This window comes from Girardinichthys multiradiatus, chromosome 13 (assembly GCF_021462225.1).
Source record: "Girardinichthys multiradiatus isolate DD_20200921_A chromosome 13, DD_fGirMul_XY1, whole genome shotgun sequence".
Classification (NCBI taxonomy): domain Eukaryota; kingdom Metazoa; phylum Chordata; class Actinopteri; order Cyprinodontiformes; family Goodeidae; genus Girardinichthys; species Girardinichthys multiradiatus.
This window is the reverse complement of record NC_061806.1, coordinates 21,968,066-21,984,772: the sequence shown is the minus strand read 5'-3', so window position 1 is coordinate 21,984,772 and position 16,707 is coordinate 21,968,066. Positions and strand designations below refer to the sequence as shown.

Below are 16,707 nucleotides of genomic sequence, written 5' to 3'. Positions count from 1 at the left end.
AAGGAAGATGTAAATAAGGTGAATCAGTCTTTGCTGTATTGTACATGATGATGTCGGCAGCCTAAGCCTAAATGGTCATCTCTCTTCACCACAACGGACCGGCACAACGTCCTCATTACTGCGGCAGCCGCACCGATCCGTCTGTCAATCTCCCGCTCCATTCTCCCCTCATTTATGAACAATAACTCAAGATTCTTGAACTCCTCCACTTGAGGCAGGGACTCCCCTCCAACCTGAAGAGGACAAGCCACCCTTTTTTGGTTGAGAACCATTGCCAAAAATATTTTTAGCTGAAAATATTCTGCGTACAACTGAATTATTTTTGTTTTAGAAAGAAAAAAGATTTGGAACTTAATTTCTGGAGACAGGCTTAACATTTTAAGCTCTATTTAGCCTTGAGAAAAACCTGGTGCTTCACCAGGTGCTTCCTCATATCATAAGTATTCCCGCCGCTGGCCTTGCACTTCACCTCACAAATATTGCATTGAGTGTAATCTGCACCGTTTTGAAAAATGGAGCCATGCTTTGTTGACTGTAGCAGCGGCTGCTGACGTCATTACGCTCATGTGTGTGCAATGCTGTGTTCATGTCCTGAATGGAAAATCACCCAGTCTTCCACTCCCTCGGTGTCACGATGATGCGTTTAGGTACTGAAACATGGTACTGTTTGATTCTACATGAATTGGTACTCGGTAGTACCGATGGAATTCGGTCGGTACCAATAAACATGCTGTATTCGGTACCCATCCCTACTTATTTCTAGCACAGCTTCGAAGTGATCCAAAGTGGGAAACCACGCAAAGAACCAACAACTTGGGTCAGATAAGCTACCCGCTACCTTCCTGCAACAGGAAGACCTTCAAGTTAGAGAATACCAGTTGTGCTGGGTTAAGAAAAGTCAAGAGACTGAGCATGACCAGTTCACTGATAGGTGACACAGTGAGATCTGGATCCCAGTAAGGAATTCTCATTCTTCTGCAAGGCCGTCACTGAGATGACAAACTGACTTGTCCAAGCAACTTGGTAACATTGAAGTCTTTGTTTTTCCTTATTTCTCAAACCTTACCTCTCAAATTACCATTGGATAAACCTCCAAAATAGGCTGTGAGCCCCTTTTATACTCAAGAGAGTAATACTGATTGATTTCTGATACTCTGAAATAGTTAAACGTATTTTATCAATGCCAAGCTTCTTAATAAATAAAGAGGCAGATTTCTTTTCCCATTTTTTAATGTAAACAGCAGTTTTAGGGGCTTTGAAAAAAAATTCTAAAGAAAAAAAAATAAGAAGGCATTAAATAGGAAGGACAAAAATATATAAATCATACTAGGAATAAAAATGATGTTTCTTTTTTTTTTTTTAAATAAAAAAAAAATACATAAACTCTTCACTTTGTGGCAAAATGAAAAAGTCAAATTCCCTTTACCAAACACCTATAACCAGGCTGTCCACACTTTTAAGAATACTAAATGATGATCATTTAAATGACAAACAGAACGAAAGCTCTAATATTGCTTAGGAATGTTGTTTACAGCAGTCTTTAAAACAAAAAAGACTCACACTAGGGAGAGACAAGAGTGCGTTTTTTTAACAATGGTGGCTCTTCTACAGTTGTTTCACGGCAGTGCCACTATGTATGTATGTATGTATGTACAATAAGTAACGAGCATCACTTTTTGCAATAAAATCAATATGTGTATAAAACATTCTGTGGTAAAGTGGTTGGATTTTGAGGATCACCTTTATTTAAACAGTCTTCAGTACGTGTAAAGTGAGACTGAGCCAAGAAAATAAAGTATTTTAACGTCTTATGGGTCCATTGGGTGTAATTCAGCCTCCATTTAGCTGCCACAAAATAAGTGGAAATGTGACAGAAAATAAAACCTTCTGACAAGGTGACCAAAAACAACCTTTACATCTCAAAGGCTCTTTAACTACAAAATCATTATCCTGATCACTGCAATCTTTGTCCCTCCTCACAAAAAAAAAACCCTGAGGAAAAATAAAAAAGGAACAAAACAAAAATCTATAGACAGAAGACGTGAAGAGAATTAAATTTCAAAATGTTTGTCTACAGAAGCAAGAAGACAGGGAGTGCTTGGGTGGGAAGGAAGGAACAGAGAAAGTTTGGAAACATCAGTCACAGGAGGAAAGCGATGGTGGCGATGTGGAGATGAAACAAAAGAACGCTCCCTGGCTTCTCTTCTCCATCCTGATGACTCTACACTGACCCCCCCCCTAAACCCCAAGTCAATGAAGTGCAAAACATTAACATCAACATTTTCCATTTTTTCTCTTTCAAAGCTGTAACAAGAATCAAGAATCCCTCACTTTTTGTTTATGCTTCTACTAGTTTTTGAGAAGGGGATGGGTGTTGTCCAGTGAATACAGATGGGTTGGGTTGGGTGGGGGAGCTGTGTTTCAGGCTTTTGGGGGAGTGCAGGCCTAGTTACAGTCATAAACAAAGTCATAGTTGCTAGGTTCTTTGGGAATCGGGGGAGGCGCCTCGGGAATCTGGATGTTTTCTAGGTCCAGTAGGCGAAGCTTCATCTCCATGGAGAGTAGGGTGTCCATGTCGGTTTTGGTGTAATCACTGCTCATCTCCTTTCCCAGGAGAGCATTGAGACCGTCCGTCCATACGCAGTACTGCCAAGAGAAGGGCAGAAGCAAAGCATCACATTAAAACTAATGTAACATTATATGAAATGTATTTCAGTTCAACAGTGCTGGGCTCAAAAACTCATTAAAACACACCACACTTTTTATTTCCTAATTTATTTTGAAAAAACATGAACCATTTAGACTTGACAACACAATCAGATCTTTCCACTATTTTAAATTAAACTTGCCTCCTGTGGCTAAACAGATGCTGCATTGAGGCAAATACCATACAGTGCTGTAAAAAAGCCTAATCCCAAACAGACTGCTTCTCTTTTTGCTTTTTTGTTCCACTAAAATGTTTCGGCTGCTAAAACAAATTTTAATATTAGACAGCTCCCTTATTAAATCACCTGTAGATTCAACAACCTGTGGAACAATATAAAGTAGGCGTACTGATCTAAATAAATAACACATCATGCCCTGATCTAAAGAAATTCAAGAAGACAATAGAAACCAAGACATTGTCATCTATCAGTCTACAAAGGGTTACAAAGCCATTTTCTAAGGCTGTGGGACTCCAGTGAACCACAATGAGAGCCAATTATTCACAAATGGAGAAAACACTGAGCAGTGGTGAACCTTTCCACGAGTGGCCACCCTACCAAAATACTCCAAGAGGGCATCAATGATTCATCCAATAGGTCACAAAAGAACCAAGAAAGGCATGTAAAAAAAAGAGAGATTGTGCAAACATGGCATCCATGGGGAAGGTCCAAGGTGCTGTTGACCAGAAAGAGCACAAGTCCTGTTTCACATTTTCCAAAAGCCTCTTCCCAAAAACCTTTGTTCACCGAAGGTTTGTCCCCCGTTACATCAAGGCAAAAATAAAGGAGGAAATTATACATACACTCATGTTTAGTGGTTTTAGTGCAATTGTCTGGGGCTGCTTTGCTTCTGCAGGACTCAGACAACTTGCCATGGCTGATAGAACCATGGATTCTTCTTCTTACCAAACACACACCTGGGTTTGCAGCAGGACAATGATCCAAATCACACCAGAAAAAAAAACCCTGAAGGTTTTGAAGCGGCCTCGTCAAAGTTTGGACTTAAATCCGAGGCAGATCTTGTGGCGTGGCCTTAAGCAGGTCGTTCATACTAGAAAACCCTCCAATGTGCCTGATTTAAAATATTTCTGGACTTAAGAGTGGACCAGAATTCCTCCACAGTGAAGTGAAAGACTCAGTGCCAGTTACTGCAAATATTTAATGACAGTTGTTGCTGTAAGGGTTGCAAAACCAGTTATTAGACTCAGGGGGCAAATACGTTTTCACATAGGGCCAGGTTGGCTTGGACAGCTACTTTCCCTTAACAAATAAATTCATTATTTACGAAGGATGTGTTTATCCAAGTGATCTTTTTCTATTAAAATGTCCTTGATGAAATAAAAAATTTAAGTTGTGACAAAAAAGCAAAAACACAATAAATTTGTAAAGGTTTAAATACCAGTGGAGTGCTATATTTCATAGCACTGCACTGGCCTTTGATTTAAAAATTTCAATATTTTACATTACTTTTATACTCTACTTAAATAAATAGAAGGAGAAAGGTAGGATTTAAATAAATCAGTGCATTAGGCGTCACATGTCCCTGTTACAACATTCACACTATATACACTAAATATGACACCCTGTATATTTATATTTAGAAACCTGCCTCTCTGTGTCCTCAAACGGGTTAATTCTGTCTGACACAGTCAACAACCACCGAGTCGACCTCTGCTGACTTACCTCATGCTTGTCAGGAGCGATGAAGTTCAAGTATTCATCCGACTCGTAGAGGACAGAGAAGGCCAGCTCTAACACCTCCTGGAGAGAGGACAGGGTAAAATGTAGAGGAGGAAGAGGAGGAGGATGAAGGGTGGGGAAAGCGTGCAAAAAACAGCATAGGAATTGTTGACAGAGATGGGATGCGGTAGTGAGGGGGACAAAACCAAATAGTAGGTGAAAGTCATACCGCAAAGCCTGTCACATCTTATCCCCACATCACCGTCTGTTACTTTGACTCATTTGAAACCAGCAAGGTAGAACTTAATGTGAAATATCTGGGTGGACTTGGGGGGTCCTCGGAAATTATGTGACATGAATTCAGGTATAACAACAAATATAGATTAAAGTGAAAAGGTCTGATCTGTGGTAAATATACTGAAGTGTATGCTCCTAAATGCCTCTGTAATCAACCTTTAAAAACCATTATATCTTCATCCACTGAGCAGAGAAAAAAGTGTTTACTGACATGTAATTCTGGAAACCTCTCAGAAGGAATACGATTAACAAACATGCCAGATGCATGATGGACGACATGTCACAACAAGGTTGGTCTAGTGGGCATACAAAAAAAGAAAAAAAACCTTTCCATTGTGATATATCACATAAGACTGAAATGCTACGGGAACAAATCAACAGCTTGTTTTTAAAACGCCCGAATAAGCAAAACAATGTAAAACATCAACTGCCACCTAGAAAAACATTTATGGCGCAAGAGATTTCTCTGCATTACAGACATGTCTGATAAACAGATGAGTTTATCGTGTAGCATTTGACTTTCTGCGTAGGTTCAAAGCCACAAGGAATTTAAAACTCAGAGGAGCACACCATGCAGCGTGGACGGCAGAGGAATCCAATGCCAATTAAACCGGTATACTCTGAGCCTGGATTCAAGCAGCAGTTAATTAAACATTTCGTCTGGGGCTGCAGCCCAGGCGCACTTTCTGAGAAGATATTAAATAATGCAGCTTCAGTTCATTTATTTCAATGCTGCTTTTGGAGTGAGAGAATAAATGGTCAGTACAATGAATGGTCACTATGGCAAGCAGGCATATTTTATTAACGGAGGGGTTTAGGCCCAACAGCTCAACTTTTAAGAACTGTAAAACCAAAAACACAGTTTTACTGCATGTGCATGTCTCTTTATAGGCCCTTAACAATCCATGGTAGTAGAGTTATATAGTGGATCTATGAGATAGTAGGCAGTTTGCTACCCATAGAGCTGTGCAGCTAGCATAGTCGAAACAAAATCTTCTGGGCTAGTCAGGAAAAAGTGCATCATATTTTCTTTTCTCTTAGTCAGAAAGACATAAAAACATCTAAAACTTTATTTGAGTCATATTATTACACACAGTGTCTTACAAAGGTTTTCACACTCCTTGGCCTTTTTCACATTTAGTCACATTATAACAAGAATTTTCAATGTAGTGTATATAAATTTTATTCAATAGAAAGCAAAGCAGGGCGTAATTGTGAGGTGGAAGGAAAAATATGTATTTTTTAAAGGTTTTGGCAAATAAACCACCCAGGTCAATGCTTTGCAGAACCACGTTTTGTTGATGTTTCAGGTGTTTTTGGGTATGTCTGAAACAGCAATGTACTTCTAGAAACTGAATGTTTTGCCCAGTTATTTTCTAAATTAGAGAAAGTTAGGGACAGATTGGATGGAGATTATCTCTAGACATCATTTTTTAAATATTTTTTAGGTACTGCCACAGATTCTAAATTGAATTTAGGTGTGAATCTCCACCCCAGTTTCAAGTGCTTTACATCCAGTCACCTTCCCATCACTCAACCAGCTTCCCTGTTTTACCCCGTTAAACCTCCTATTCAGTTTTTGTCACTCAGAGAAGTATTTCTTTTGGTGACAATAAATACATTCTATAGGGAAAAAAACAACTTAGAAATGCAGTAAAATTACTTTATTTTGTATAAATTTGGAAAACATTTGGAATAAAACTTGGAAATGCAGCACACTTTTTTCTTCTGTCTTTACAGCTCTGCTCTAAAGCCTGTAGAGGTGACTTTGCCTGGCTGTCTAACACAAAATATTATGATGTGCTTACGGTCTCACTCACAAGGCTAAAACAGGCTTACTATAAAGCCCCCGGGCCACCTAATGCCACTCTCCCAGACTTGCGCTTAATTGACAGGGATATAAAGAAGGAAAAGCTCCAGAGGAGGCGAGTTTCTTTGTCTACAAGGCTGTTTATTCAAGATCTAACAGATCAGAGTTCTGTGGGTGGGGGGCGAAGGTCTGCTGGGGTAAATTACTGCATGATGAGTACATGCATGCAGACAAGATGGCTCTTTCATCCCATTTAAAGCTCCAGAGTGCATGTCACGTGTTACTGCTACATGTGAACAGCAATGAAAAAAATAAATTGATTTCATTTTATTTACGTGAAAATGCTGCTGATGAATGTGTTTGTCTGTGAGAGCCACTGAGATGTAAGTTATTGTGTTATTTCCAAAAGCAGAATTTATGTAACCGACATCACATTATGCAACACTCTCTCTCTCTCTCTCACAAACACACACAAAACTATGTTGGATACACACCCACCCAGGCCCTGGTGTGTGTTCACACGCACACAAACGTGTGGACACACACTCGCTGAAACACACCTTGTTTTGCTTGAGGGCTCCTTTTTCCTTCATGTGAGGACAGTCTTTGCCAGTGATAACAGCTTTGATATCAGCTACAGGCACTGCAGAGAGGCCAGATGACGGTTAACAACAACACACAACTCTGTTTGGTTTATTCAAGTAATTAAAATCCAAGTAAAGCCATGGCTAAGAAACAAGAATATTATATCTGCACATACAGGTAAGGCCAAAACTATTTGTACCCATGGAGGAATAAGACTTAAAATTATCTTTCAACCAAGAACTTTGTTTTGGAAATTATACAGAAATCTCCCAAAAGTTAATAAGACAATGTACAAGGGATATTATTTTAGACAAAATATGAATGTCAAAAATCTTCATTGGCATAATGGCAACCAAACCCTTTTATAATTGCTGACCCACTTCTTGCATCTTTCAAGTGACATCTTACAATTTATCTTTGGTGATGAGCTCCAGGTCTTTGAGGTTGGAAGACCTCCTTGTCATCCCTCTAATCTTTAGCTCCTTCTTCAGATCAGTTTTAAGTCTGGACTCTGGCTGGGCTACTTCAGTCAGAAGAAAATGTGTTGGTCAAAATAAAAGATTTCTTCAAAATTAAAATAGACCAGGGGTATTAACATGTTTTTGGCTTAACTGTACTGTGGATATGTATTTAGTATGTATTAAATAAATGTTTCTAGAAAACATTCTCTAAAATAAAACAACTTGATTTGCAAGTCGCATAATGTCATGTCTTGAAATATAATCACGGTAAAAATCCAAAAGGTCCACTTTCTAGTTTATTCCAGCCTCTTAATGTATAAATAATCTAATCTTTCACAAGTTCTAAAATTGTTAATATAATTATCATTGATCCAACTCATGGGTTTGTTTCAGAGTTTCAAATGAGGAATTCACATGACCGGTTTAGGAGTTTTAGAAACCTGTTACCTGTCTTAATAGTTAATCAGGAAATATTTAAATCAAATTCCAGACTTTTCCAGAATGCTCCGGAATTTTGTGAATATAGCTCGTGATGCTAAGCTTACTAAAAATATCAACTCTGTAGTCAGCAAAGATTTTTAGTGATATCCTGTTTTACTGCAGCGATGGTCATTGATCATTAGGTTGATGATTAAGTCTCCATTTTAATTATTGAACAACTTAATTTGATAGATACTCACATTTGTCCTGTAAAGAGTCATGGGGGACCTCTCCCTGTGGACTCTCTTCAAGATCTCCATAGTGCAGGACTTTATGATTTGGAGACAGCCGGCAGTACCAGAATTTATCTGGAAGAATCAACAGAGATGGATTTAGACAAGTTATGAAACAAACGGCAGCTGGCAAAAAGCATGAGTCATCAAGAGGAGAGAAAATTAGCTGATAGAAAAAACAAATCTGAGCCAAAAGACAGCTTCGAGGAAAATCCACAGATGGGTGAAGATCCTCTCCGCAAGGGAGGGATCATGACAACAGAAATTTTTTATTGCTTTAGCAGCCATTCGACAGCAATATTCAGTAACCTCAAGTCAACCTAATAAAAGATCTTTTCCTCACTAAAGGTCAAAAAACTAAATCCAAGCATGGGCTCTTTACTGTGACAAAGTTGTTTTCATTTTATTAATTGAGACTGTTTAAAGGCAGACAAAGAGCTAAACCTTTATGACATTATCATGCTCTAAATGCATTTTACAGAGCAGCAGCACCTGTAAACATATGGAGCCTCATTATGAAACTCTAAAATAAGATTATGTAAAGCAGATGGGAAAACTTAAGCCTAAAATCATATTTTGAAACAGGAAATCTGCCAGCACATCTACTTTACAAATAAATGCAAAGTTCTTAAAAACAACTTTATCAGGTCTGTTCAATACAAAACATGGAAGCCTGTACTCGATAGTGATATCTGCAAGGTGCCGCTTGATGCAATACTCTGCAGCAAGTCTGCTGTTCTTTTAGTTTTTTGTTTTTTTTGCCATAGCGGGCAACAGGTTTACTGTAGCTGGCAGCGTGCAGACACAAACCACTATGCTCTGGCTGGATTGTGCACAGTTCAACTAATAGCTGAAAACAATCTGGCTGGTTCTAGTTGGGTGTAGCATGGTACTGAGCCACAGGGAGCAGATTGATAGAAAGATTTGATTGGTTATTGTGAAGCGAGGCGACTGGATCGACTGTTCAGCTTCACCGTCTGGGTGATGGATCAGTGTGCCTGCGTGTGTCTGCACTCTGGTCTCCTTTTGGCTTCCAGAACGACTGCCTCAACAAGCAGCCAAGAACGCTAAAAATCAACAGAATCAGGCCAAGATCTGCTACCTTTGATAAAGTACACCTCAGTGAGACAAAAGTACGACTACCAGCTACAAACTGCTCTTAAAAGGAAGGAGCTTCGGTACTTATCCATCAAACTTTAAAAGCAGAGCTTTTGGAGAGAAATATTAATTTTAAATGGGGAGCGCAGTGTAGAGGGGGAAATCATTCAGCAATGGAGTCAAGGTAAATTAATATTTAATGTGAGTGATACATCCTAACAGGATGGAGCATTTTAAATAATGATACAAGACGCGGTGGGGGGCTTAAAACAACAAAGAAGAAAAGTATCAACATATCAATGAAAGAGTTATATCGAGACCCGAAAAAAATTAAAGCACCATATGTTGTCATTAAGCTTACTTAAGGTCTCCAAAAAAAAGCATTGTCCATTTACATGCATGCAGAGTCGGGATGAGAACAATGGCTCAGAGAGGAGAAGAAAGATGGATATGGACATGTTGTTGGAAGGCAGATCTAAGTAACAGCGACAGATAAAGGGGAGGAGTAATTTGAAGACAGAGGAGATTCAAACATGCAAAATAAAAAAGACCCAAAGCAAAGCACATAAAACAGAACCCTGATAGAGACAATGGGGCAGCAATGTTCTGGAGGAACAGGATACATGTTGACCTAAGAGAAGAAGTCAAACCAAGTTGGAAGTAATTAAATTTTTTAAGATCTGAAATGTTCTTACTGTACAATGTGGCTTGCTTAAATCAAAATTTAAAGGTTAAGAATTAAGTTCAAACATAGATAGGTCTTGATATAGGCTTGTGGGTTTCCTTGCAAACAAAAAAAAAGGACTTGGCTATCTGGTCTAGCTAGTGTGTGTTGCTGCTGCAGATTTTAAAAGTGGCAAGGGGGCGTTGAACATAACCTGCCGCTGTTATACCTCTGAGTTGCAAAATCGAGGTGGCGTAAAGTTTGACTCATGTAAAAATAAGCAGGTTCTGCATCTTGACGGTAGGATGTAGCGATGACAGCCGGTCTACAGCCTAAACTGTGATTAAACACATTTTTTGGAAGGCAGATTTTAGTTTCTCTAGCCACACACAGGCCACAACATTGCCAAATCTTTAGAATAAGGAGATCATTTAAATAGAACCTATCGGACAGAAGGAAGTAAGCTAAAAGACCTCAACAAGCAAAATCAGAGGTATCTAGAAAGGGTTATGTTAATGCTTCTATGACAGAACCGTCAGGTAGACACTGACCTGCTTGCTTGGATCGGACTAATATATCTTTATTTCTACACGTCCTCTATGTGTCAAATTTAATGCATATGGCTTCATGTACCTAAAATATGCTTTCCAAGATCTTTATGGTGAGAACTATGCAGGGTAATAATAAAAAAAGGAACATATCAATGCAGAAAAGCCCAACATTGCATATTGTTCCACCACAAGAACCAAAGATAATCGGTTTCTTAATCTGGCCGCTGGTTGTCTCTTGGCAAATTCTTTTCTCGATTCCCCTTTTCCACCTTTTATTTTCCTTCAAAGTTTCTGATTATGTAATCCCACTCTGATGGCACCCAGACGACACCTGTCAAGACAAATCCTAATGGAGCTTTAAAGTGCTGGAATACAGAGAGTCTCCCTAAAAAGTTCTTTGAAGTGCACCATTGAGAGAGCAGAAGGTGGAGGGCCTTTGAAAGCTGTTAAAGTTTTAGATACAATATAAAATGTCAGGCAGGATGATTTTTATACACTCCGATCTCAGCTGAGGTGTAGATTTGTGGGGGTTTATTCTTCCGTTTCATCACAGAGAAAGACTACTATTAAAGCAATAGAGTCCTGAGTTAAACTACAGTGCTCACCTTTATGTTTTCGGTTCAAAAGTGAGCTCAATGTTTATAGATGTTTGTTTTCTGTTCCTTCGGATTCTACCAACTCTGAGTGTCTTTGTATGCTGAAGAGGTGTGTCGTGAAGGGCAAATGGGAGAGGAAAGATGTCGAGCGTGCACTTTTTGAAGACTTGGGATGCATTTTTTATGCTTTAAAAGACACCGTGTGCCACCGTGCGTCTCGACTTCAAAGGCTGAGAGAGAGCCAGAGAATTTGTGCAAGTGATCTTGAATGCAGATTTGCACCAGTCCAGAGGTTCAAAGCTGATGAAATGTGTTGTGCGCAGCTTTTGCAAAGAAAAGGGACTAAGGCGACTGCGATGAAGATCAAAGGGAAGGATATGAGGAAGAAATCAGGAGAGCAGTTCTTGTGGATGGGGAGGTGTGAATTAAAATGCATGTGTGGGTCCTGAATGCCTCACCTTGCCTCCTGCGACTGCTTATTTTCCTAAAACAGGTTCCCTCACACAAGCGGTTGAGCCTCTGCTGTTTGATCAGCTCCATGATCTCTGGCTGGATCTTTTCCCTCAGCTCCCTGCAGGATAACAAACAGAGATTACTCATTTGTGGGAATTACCTACAGTCTGTTCAAAGCACCCAACCAGTGGCACTGATCTGCAAAGTGTTAGGAGAACAGAAGTAAGAGGATTAAATTAGCTATTCCTTAATTACCTAAATTATCAGAGGAACAAAATCTCCTGGATTATGACTGTTAAGAAGGAATAGAAGCCATAAAATACACATAAATAGTTCCACAGTTTGTAATTCAGCATGTCTGAGACACGGGGGGAATGAAATTTGTCTCTGAGACCAGCAATAAAACAATAAAAACAAGGCTGTTTAGAAAACAAAATAATGTCTACACACACAGACACGAGCACACGCATACGTGCACACACACATGCACACACACACGAAACAAAGACAGGACAGACAGATTATGGGCCCTGAGTTCATGAGCCGCACAGACCAAGTTAAGACGCTGTTTCTCAGCCTTGATCTACAGGCTTTGAAGCTGCACAACCTTCTGCCTGAAGGAAAGGGGATAAACAATGCCTGAGCTGGATCACTGGGGTCCAGCATAATGTTCTGCATCTTCTCATGTGTTTATGCATCCCCTTGTACAGATAACATGGAAGCACTATTTCAACCTCTGCAGAAATAAAACCAAACTTTGTTGAAATACATTTTTGGTTTCTGAATAAAAATTCACAGAGAAATTAGCTGGTATATTCTGCAAGAAAGACTTCCTCCACTTTCATTCAAAGTCCATAAATCTTCAGCTCAACTTGTTCTGATGTCTCTGTTCAAAGTGGAATAAAAAAGATAACAGGGGTTTCTAAAAATCTTTGATCCGTGATGTTTGGCTCATATTCACAGCTTCTGATTAAACTGCATTGAATTGAGGACAATTCCAGCGCCAGAGCATCTTACACTGTTGAAGACAAGCACAGTCTGTGATTTTCTCAGCCTCAAAGGCAGAGATAACATTTTAAAACATGGCCTTTTATGTCCAGAAGGTTTTGTGTAATGCTGTTATGTAACAGTCTGGTTCAGAGTAGAAACATTGACTTCCTTAAGCATCTTTTCTACAGAAATTCATCAACAGACATAACTCATGGAATGCGTAAGCTGATTTTCATATTTTATTGTGATAAAACCCTCCTCTGTGCATTCTGTTTCAAGGGAACGTTTTTCTACAGCTACTTCTGCCCTTACTGCATTGTGTTTAGTGGGATTAGGTGTCTGCAATATTTGGTCTCTCCCCTTCCAACAGTGATTCAATAAGCCCTTAGGCTCAGCATTGATTACCGTTGAAGGAGACAGGTTCTTCCAGTGCAACAATTTCTCAAAACTGCTACCCACTCCATTAAAAACAAGGACAGAACAATGTTCTCCGATACAGAACCTGGATTAATGATATACCGGCTCTCTGAGAGGATCATTATTTGAATACCGACTAAGAACACTGCCTGAAGACAGTTGCAATTGAATGCAGAAATTTATCAAAGAAAGACTAAGCTGGTCCAGCCTGGTTTAAGTCAGTTGACAAATGTAAAGGAAAAAACACAACTATTCCATTGACATTATGTTATATTATAAGATGGACTGTAATCGTTAATGTCAACAGTTTTAGACAGATCTTCAAATTCTACACTGTTTACTCTAAATTGCATGAAATGAAATTTCACTAGAAACCGATTTCCAACAGATTTTATAAATATTTTGGCAAAGTTGTGGAACTGACAATTTTTCACATGAGATAACACAGCACACTCACAAGATGGGCCGGGACTGGAAGTCTTCCTGATTCATCCTCTCGGACTGGCGTATCTTCAGAATTTCTGTGTAGCTCAGATTCTGCAGGCGACTCTTGAACTGGTCCAAGGAATTAGGCTTCAGAGAGAGCGCTCGCATGATCTGCTCTCTCACCACCTGCATTACCTGGAAAACAGAGAAGAAGAAGGCAGGGGAGCCAGGTGAGATCACCATAGATGCAAAAAACATGAAGGATGAAGATAAAGTGCAGGCACACGTGTGTCTCTGGGGAATAACTTCCATTCTAGCTGTTGGATTTCAGCAAAGCATGAAAACCCAAAATGCACTGAGGACAGTTTTCTGCAGACCGCCATGGGACAAAATAAGGAACTAACCAACTGACCAGAAATTACTCCCCTCAAGCAGGACACTTACCCGGCAGACAGCTAATCTAAAGCAATTTTACTGCTACCCGTATAATATTTATGAAGAACTTGTAGAAATCCTCCTCCAGTGAAATAAAAAAGATGTTCTCTCACAAGTTGGGATTTTCTTGATCATTGGATCTCAGGACACTGGATGGGGAAGTGATTTTCTCTCTAATTTGAAGTTTATTTTCCTCCCCATGGTTTTTGAACCGATTGCTCCCGATCCACAAACCCATCATCATTTAGCTACGACACCAGCCAAAAGCATGAGCCAGCTCATCTGTTCAGGAATTTAAGATGCATCTAGTTTCTTTATCAGGTTTGCTTTGAAACACAACTATAAGCATCATTATCTGTATACACAAGTTATTATTTGAAGGTTCAGAATTGAACTTCGTAGTGGACAAATATGAAAAAGAGAAATATTTAGCTTTTACCTTACATCCATCCAACAATGCAGTGTACTGTTAAACACTGAGATATCCACAAACAGCTTATACCAGATGGCATTTAAATAAAAAATCTGCTGTGCGTCAATTTGTCCTTGTCATTTGTTAATGTTTCTTTTTTTTCTGCTCTCACGGACAATGTGGGTGAGAATTATGACAACAACATCCAAGCAATGATCTATGTCCATTAAAACAAATAAAAAATGAATATCAAAAACACTCCAATGCAAAACCTTTGTGGTGCAGTAGGTACTGTGTTTCCCTATAGTTTTGTAGTAGTCAGATTGTCTAATATTTTATATAAAGCAGTCAAGGTTGTTCGTTCTCTTTGTTTCTTTTCTTCTGCCTGACTGACTTTGTTGTTCAACCTCCATTTCCTCCTCACAGCAACTCCGTTGTTTCAGGAGTAGAAGTTAGGTTCGTTTTTCCATTACTCTCCTTCATTTTTCCGGCTCCGAACCCCTAACTAATACATACAGTCAAAACCAGATATTTACATACACCGAATAAAAAGGCGAACAACCTTTTGTTTCCCTCAGTGCTATACTTTAAATCAGAATAAAGCTTTCCTCTTTTAGGTCAGGTCCAAAATTGCTCAATGCCACATAAATGACAGACATTTTTTCTTACTTTCTTTAAGTATAGAAGTTTACATAATTAGACATTACAATCTCTATAAACATTTTGGGAAAGCCTAGATGATGTCATAGCTTTTCAAGCTTCTGATTGAGTAATCCACTGCATCTGAGTTAATTGGAGGCACATCTATAGGTGTATCTTAAGGCAACTCCTCAAACACACTCCATCCAACATTATGGCAAAATCAAAAGAATTCAAGACAAGAAGATTTCATTGTCCCACCCACCCGACCCGTTTCCCTCAGTGGGGTGAGTGGTTTTTGATTGGGTTCTCTACAAGAGGCTTGGGAGCTCAAGGGTCCTTCACTGTATCTTGGTTGTTTCTAGGCCTGCGCTCTTCTGGACTGAGATTTCCAATGTTTCTTCAGCTATCTGTTGGAGCCACTTCTCCAGTATGGGGGTCACTGCTCCGAGTGCTCCAATGACAACAGGAACTACTGTTGCCTTCATCCACCAGCCTCTCTCTCTTCCCTGAGCCCGTGGTGATTCTCCCCTTTCTTATGTTTCTTTTTTCTGATGTTTCCATGATTTAGGATGGCCACATCGTTCACATTTGTCCTCTGGTGCTTATCAATGATCACAATGTTTGGTTGATTGGCCATTAACACTTCGAAAATTCTGTGTTACTATTCTGTCATTTAGCAAAAAAAAAAAAAAAAAACAATTATGGAAATCTTATTTAACCTAAAACAGGAAACGTTTACTCAGATTTTTGTCAGATAGCAAGAAAGCAAAGTATTTGTGTTTCTTTTTATAAAGTGGATGTAAACATCTGGTTTCAACTGCATGTTTAGGGGACAGGAAGATAAGTCTGCTCCAACCTCTGAGGTGATCATATACATCATTCTGCAACTGGATAATAACCAGAGACAACTATAAAAGTGACTTTATTGCACAGAGTTATAGTAACTGAATATAAGTGGGCAAATCCAGTGTCAATTCTGCAACTGAAAATTAGTTCTTTAGTTCATTAAAATGTACAACAGGAGGAAATAATGTTTATAGCAATTTGATTTTAAAACCATTATTGAAGCCTGATTTCTTTTTCTTTAATGCATAAAAACGTCTTTGTCCTTCTGCAAATAAGCTGAAATATCCAAAAGCAGCTTCTTTCATTTAGCTTTGCACTCTAACAAGCGATTTGCTTTCTGCATAATTATGAGTTGAACAATAAAGTAACCCAAAGGCCCGTTTTTCTTTTTGTAAAACCATTCAGCCAGCAAACAAAAAGGTCTTGACACAGAATGCTTATCTTCATGTGCAGAATTTCACTTTCAACATGGGTTTCTCTGGTTGGGGTGAACTTAGCCCCTAGATCTAGTTCCTCTAGAAAAAAAGCTGTGTGCCTTTAATAAAACAAACAGTTCTGTAACCAAACGTGGCTGATGTGAAAGCAGACATGATAAGCAGCTGTGATCATTGATCAATATTGTTAGCTGCTGCTGCTGAGACTGCAGCAGAATATTCACTAGATCAAATCAATCTCAGGTGACAGGAAGGAAAACTGATTTTCCTTTTGTTCTGTTAAATGTGCATCTTTTGTATTTCTTTAAATGCTTTATTCCATGCATGCATTTTCAGGAAATGCAAATATTTTTGCATCATATGCCATTTTAGGAGGTCTGTTGTAAACACTACTAGAGGTACACAAATTGTAACATTCACAATTGCCAATATTCTCATTTTGTCACCCCACAACCACAACATCCAGTTCATTTTATTGGTATTTTATGTAAT

General features: G+C 39.0%; 1 protein-coding gene across 7 annotated transcripts in view; it reads right to left on the bottom strand.

Annotated features, from left to right (window-relative positions):
* Positions 1–1,562: 1,562 nt before the first annotated feature.
* The window catches only part of elmo1 (engulfment and cell motility 1 (ced-12 homolog, C. elegans)), a 137,847-nt gene continuing 122,702 nt past the window's right edge, over positions 1,563–16,707 (bottom strand). For all 7 annotated transcript variants that reach the window (XM_047383640.1, XM_047383644.1, XM_047383643.1 and 4 more), the window contains 6 exons: positions 13,478–13,641; positions 11,619–11,731; positions 8,219–8,326; positions 7,053–7,135; positions 4,389–4,466; positions 1,563–2,646 (listed from right to left, as the gene is read on the bottom strand). In XM_047383640.1, the coding sequence (XP_047239596.1) occupies positions 2,446–2,646; positions 4,389–4,466; positions 7,053–7,135; positions 8,219–8,326; positions 11,619–11,731; positions 13,478–13,641 (747 nt within the window). In that variant the 3' untranslated portion in view covers positions 1,563–2,445. The remainder of the gene's footprint in view (positions 2,647–4,388; positions 4,467–7,052; positions 7,136–8,218; positions 8,327–11,618; positions 11,732–13,477; positions 13,642–16,707) is intronic.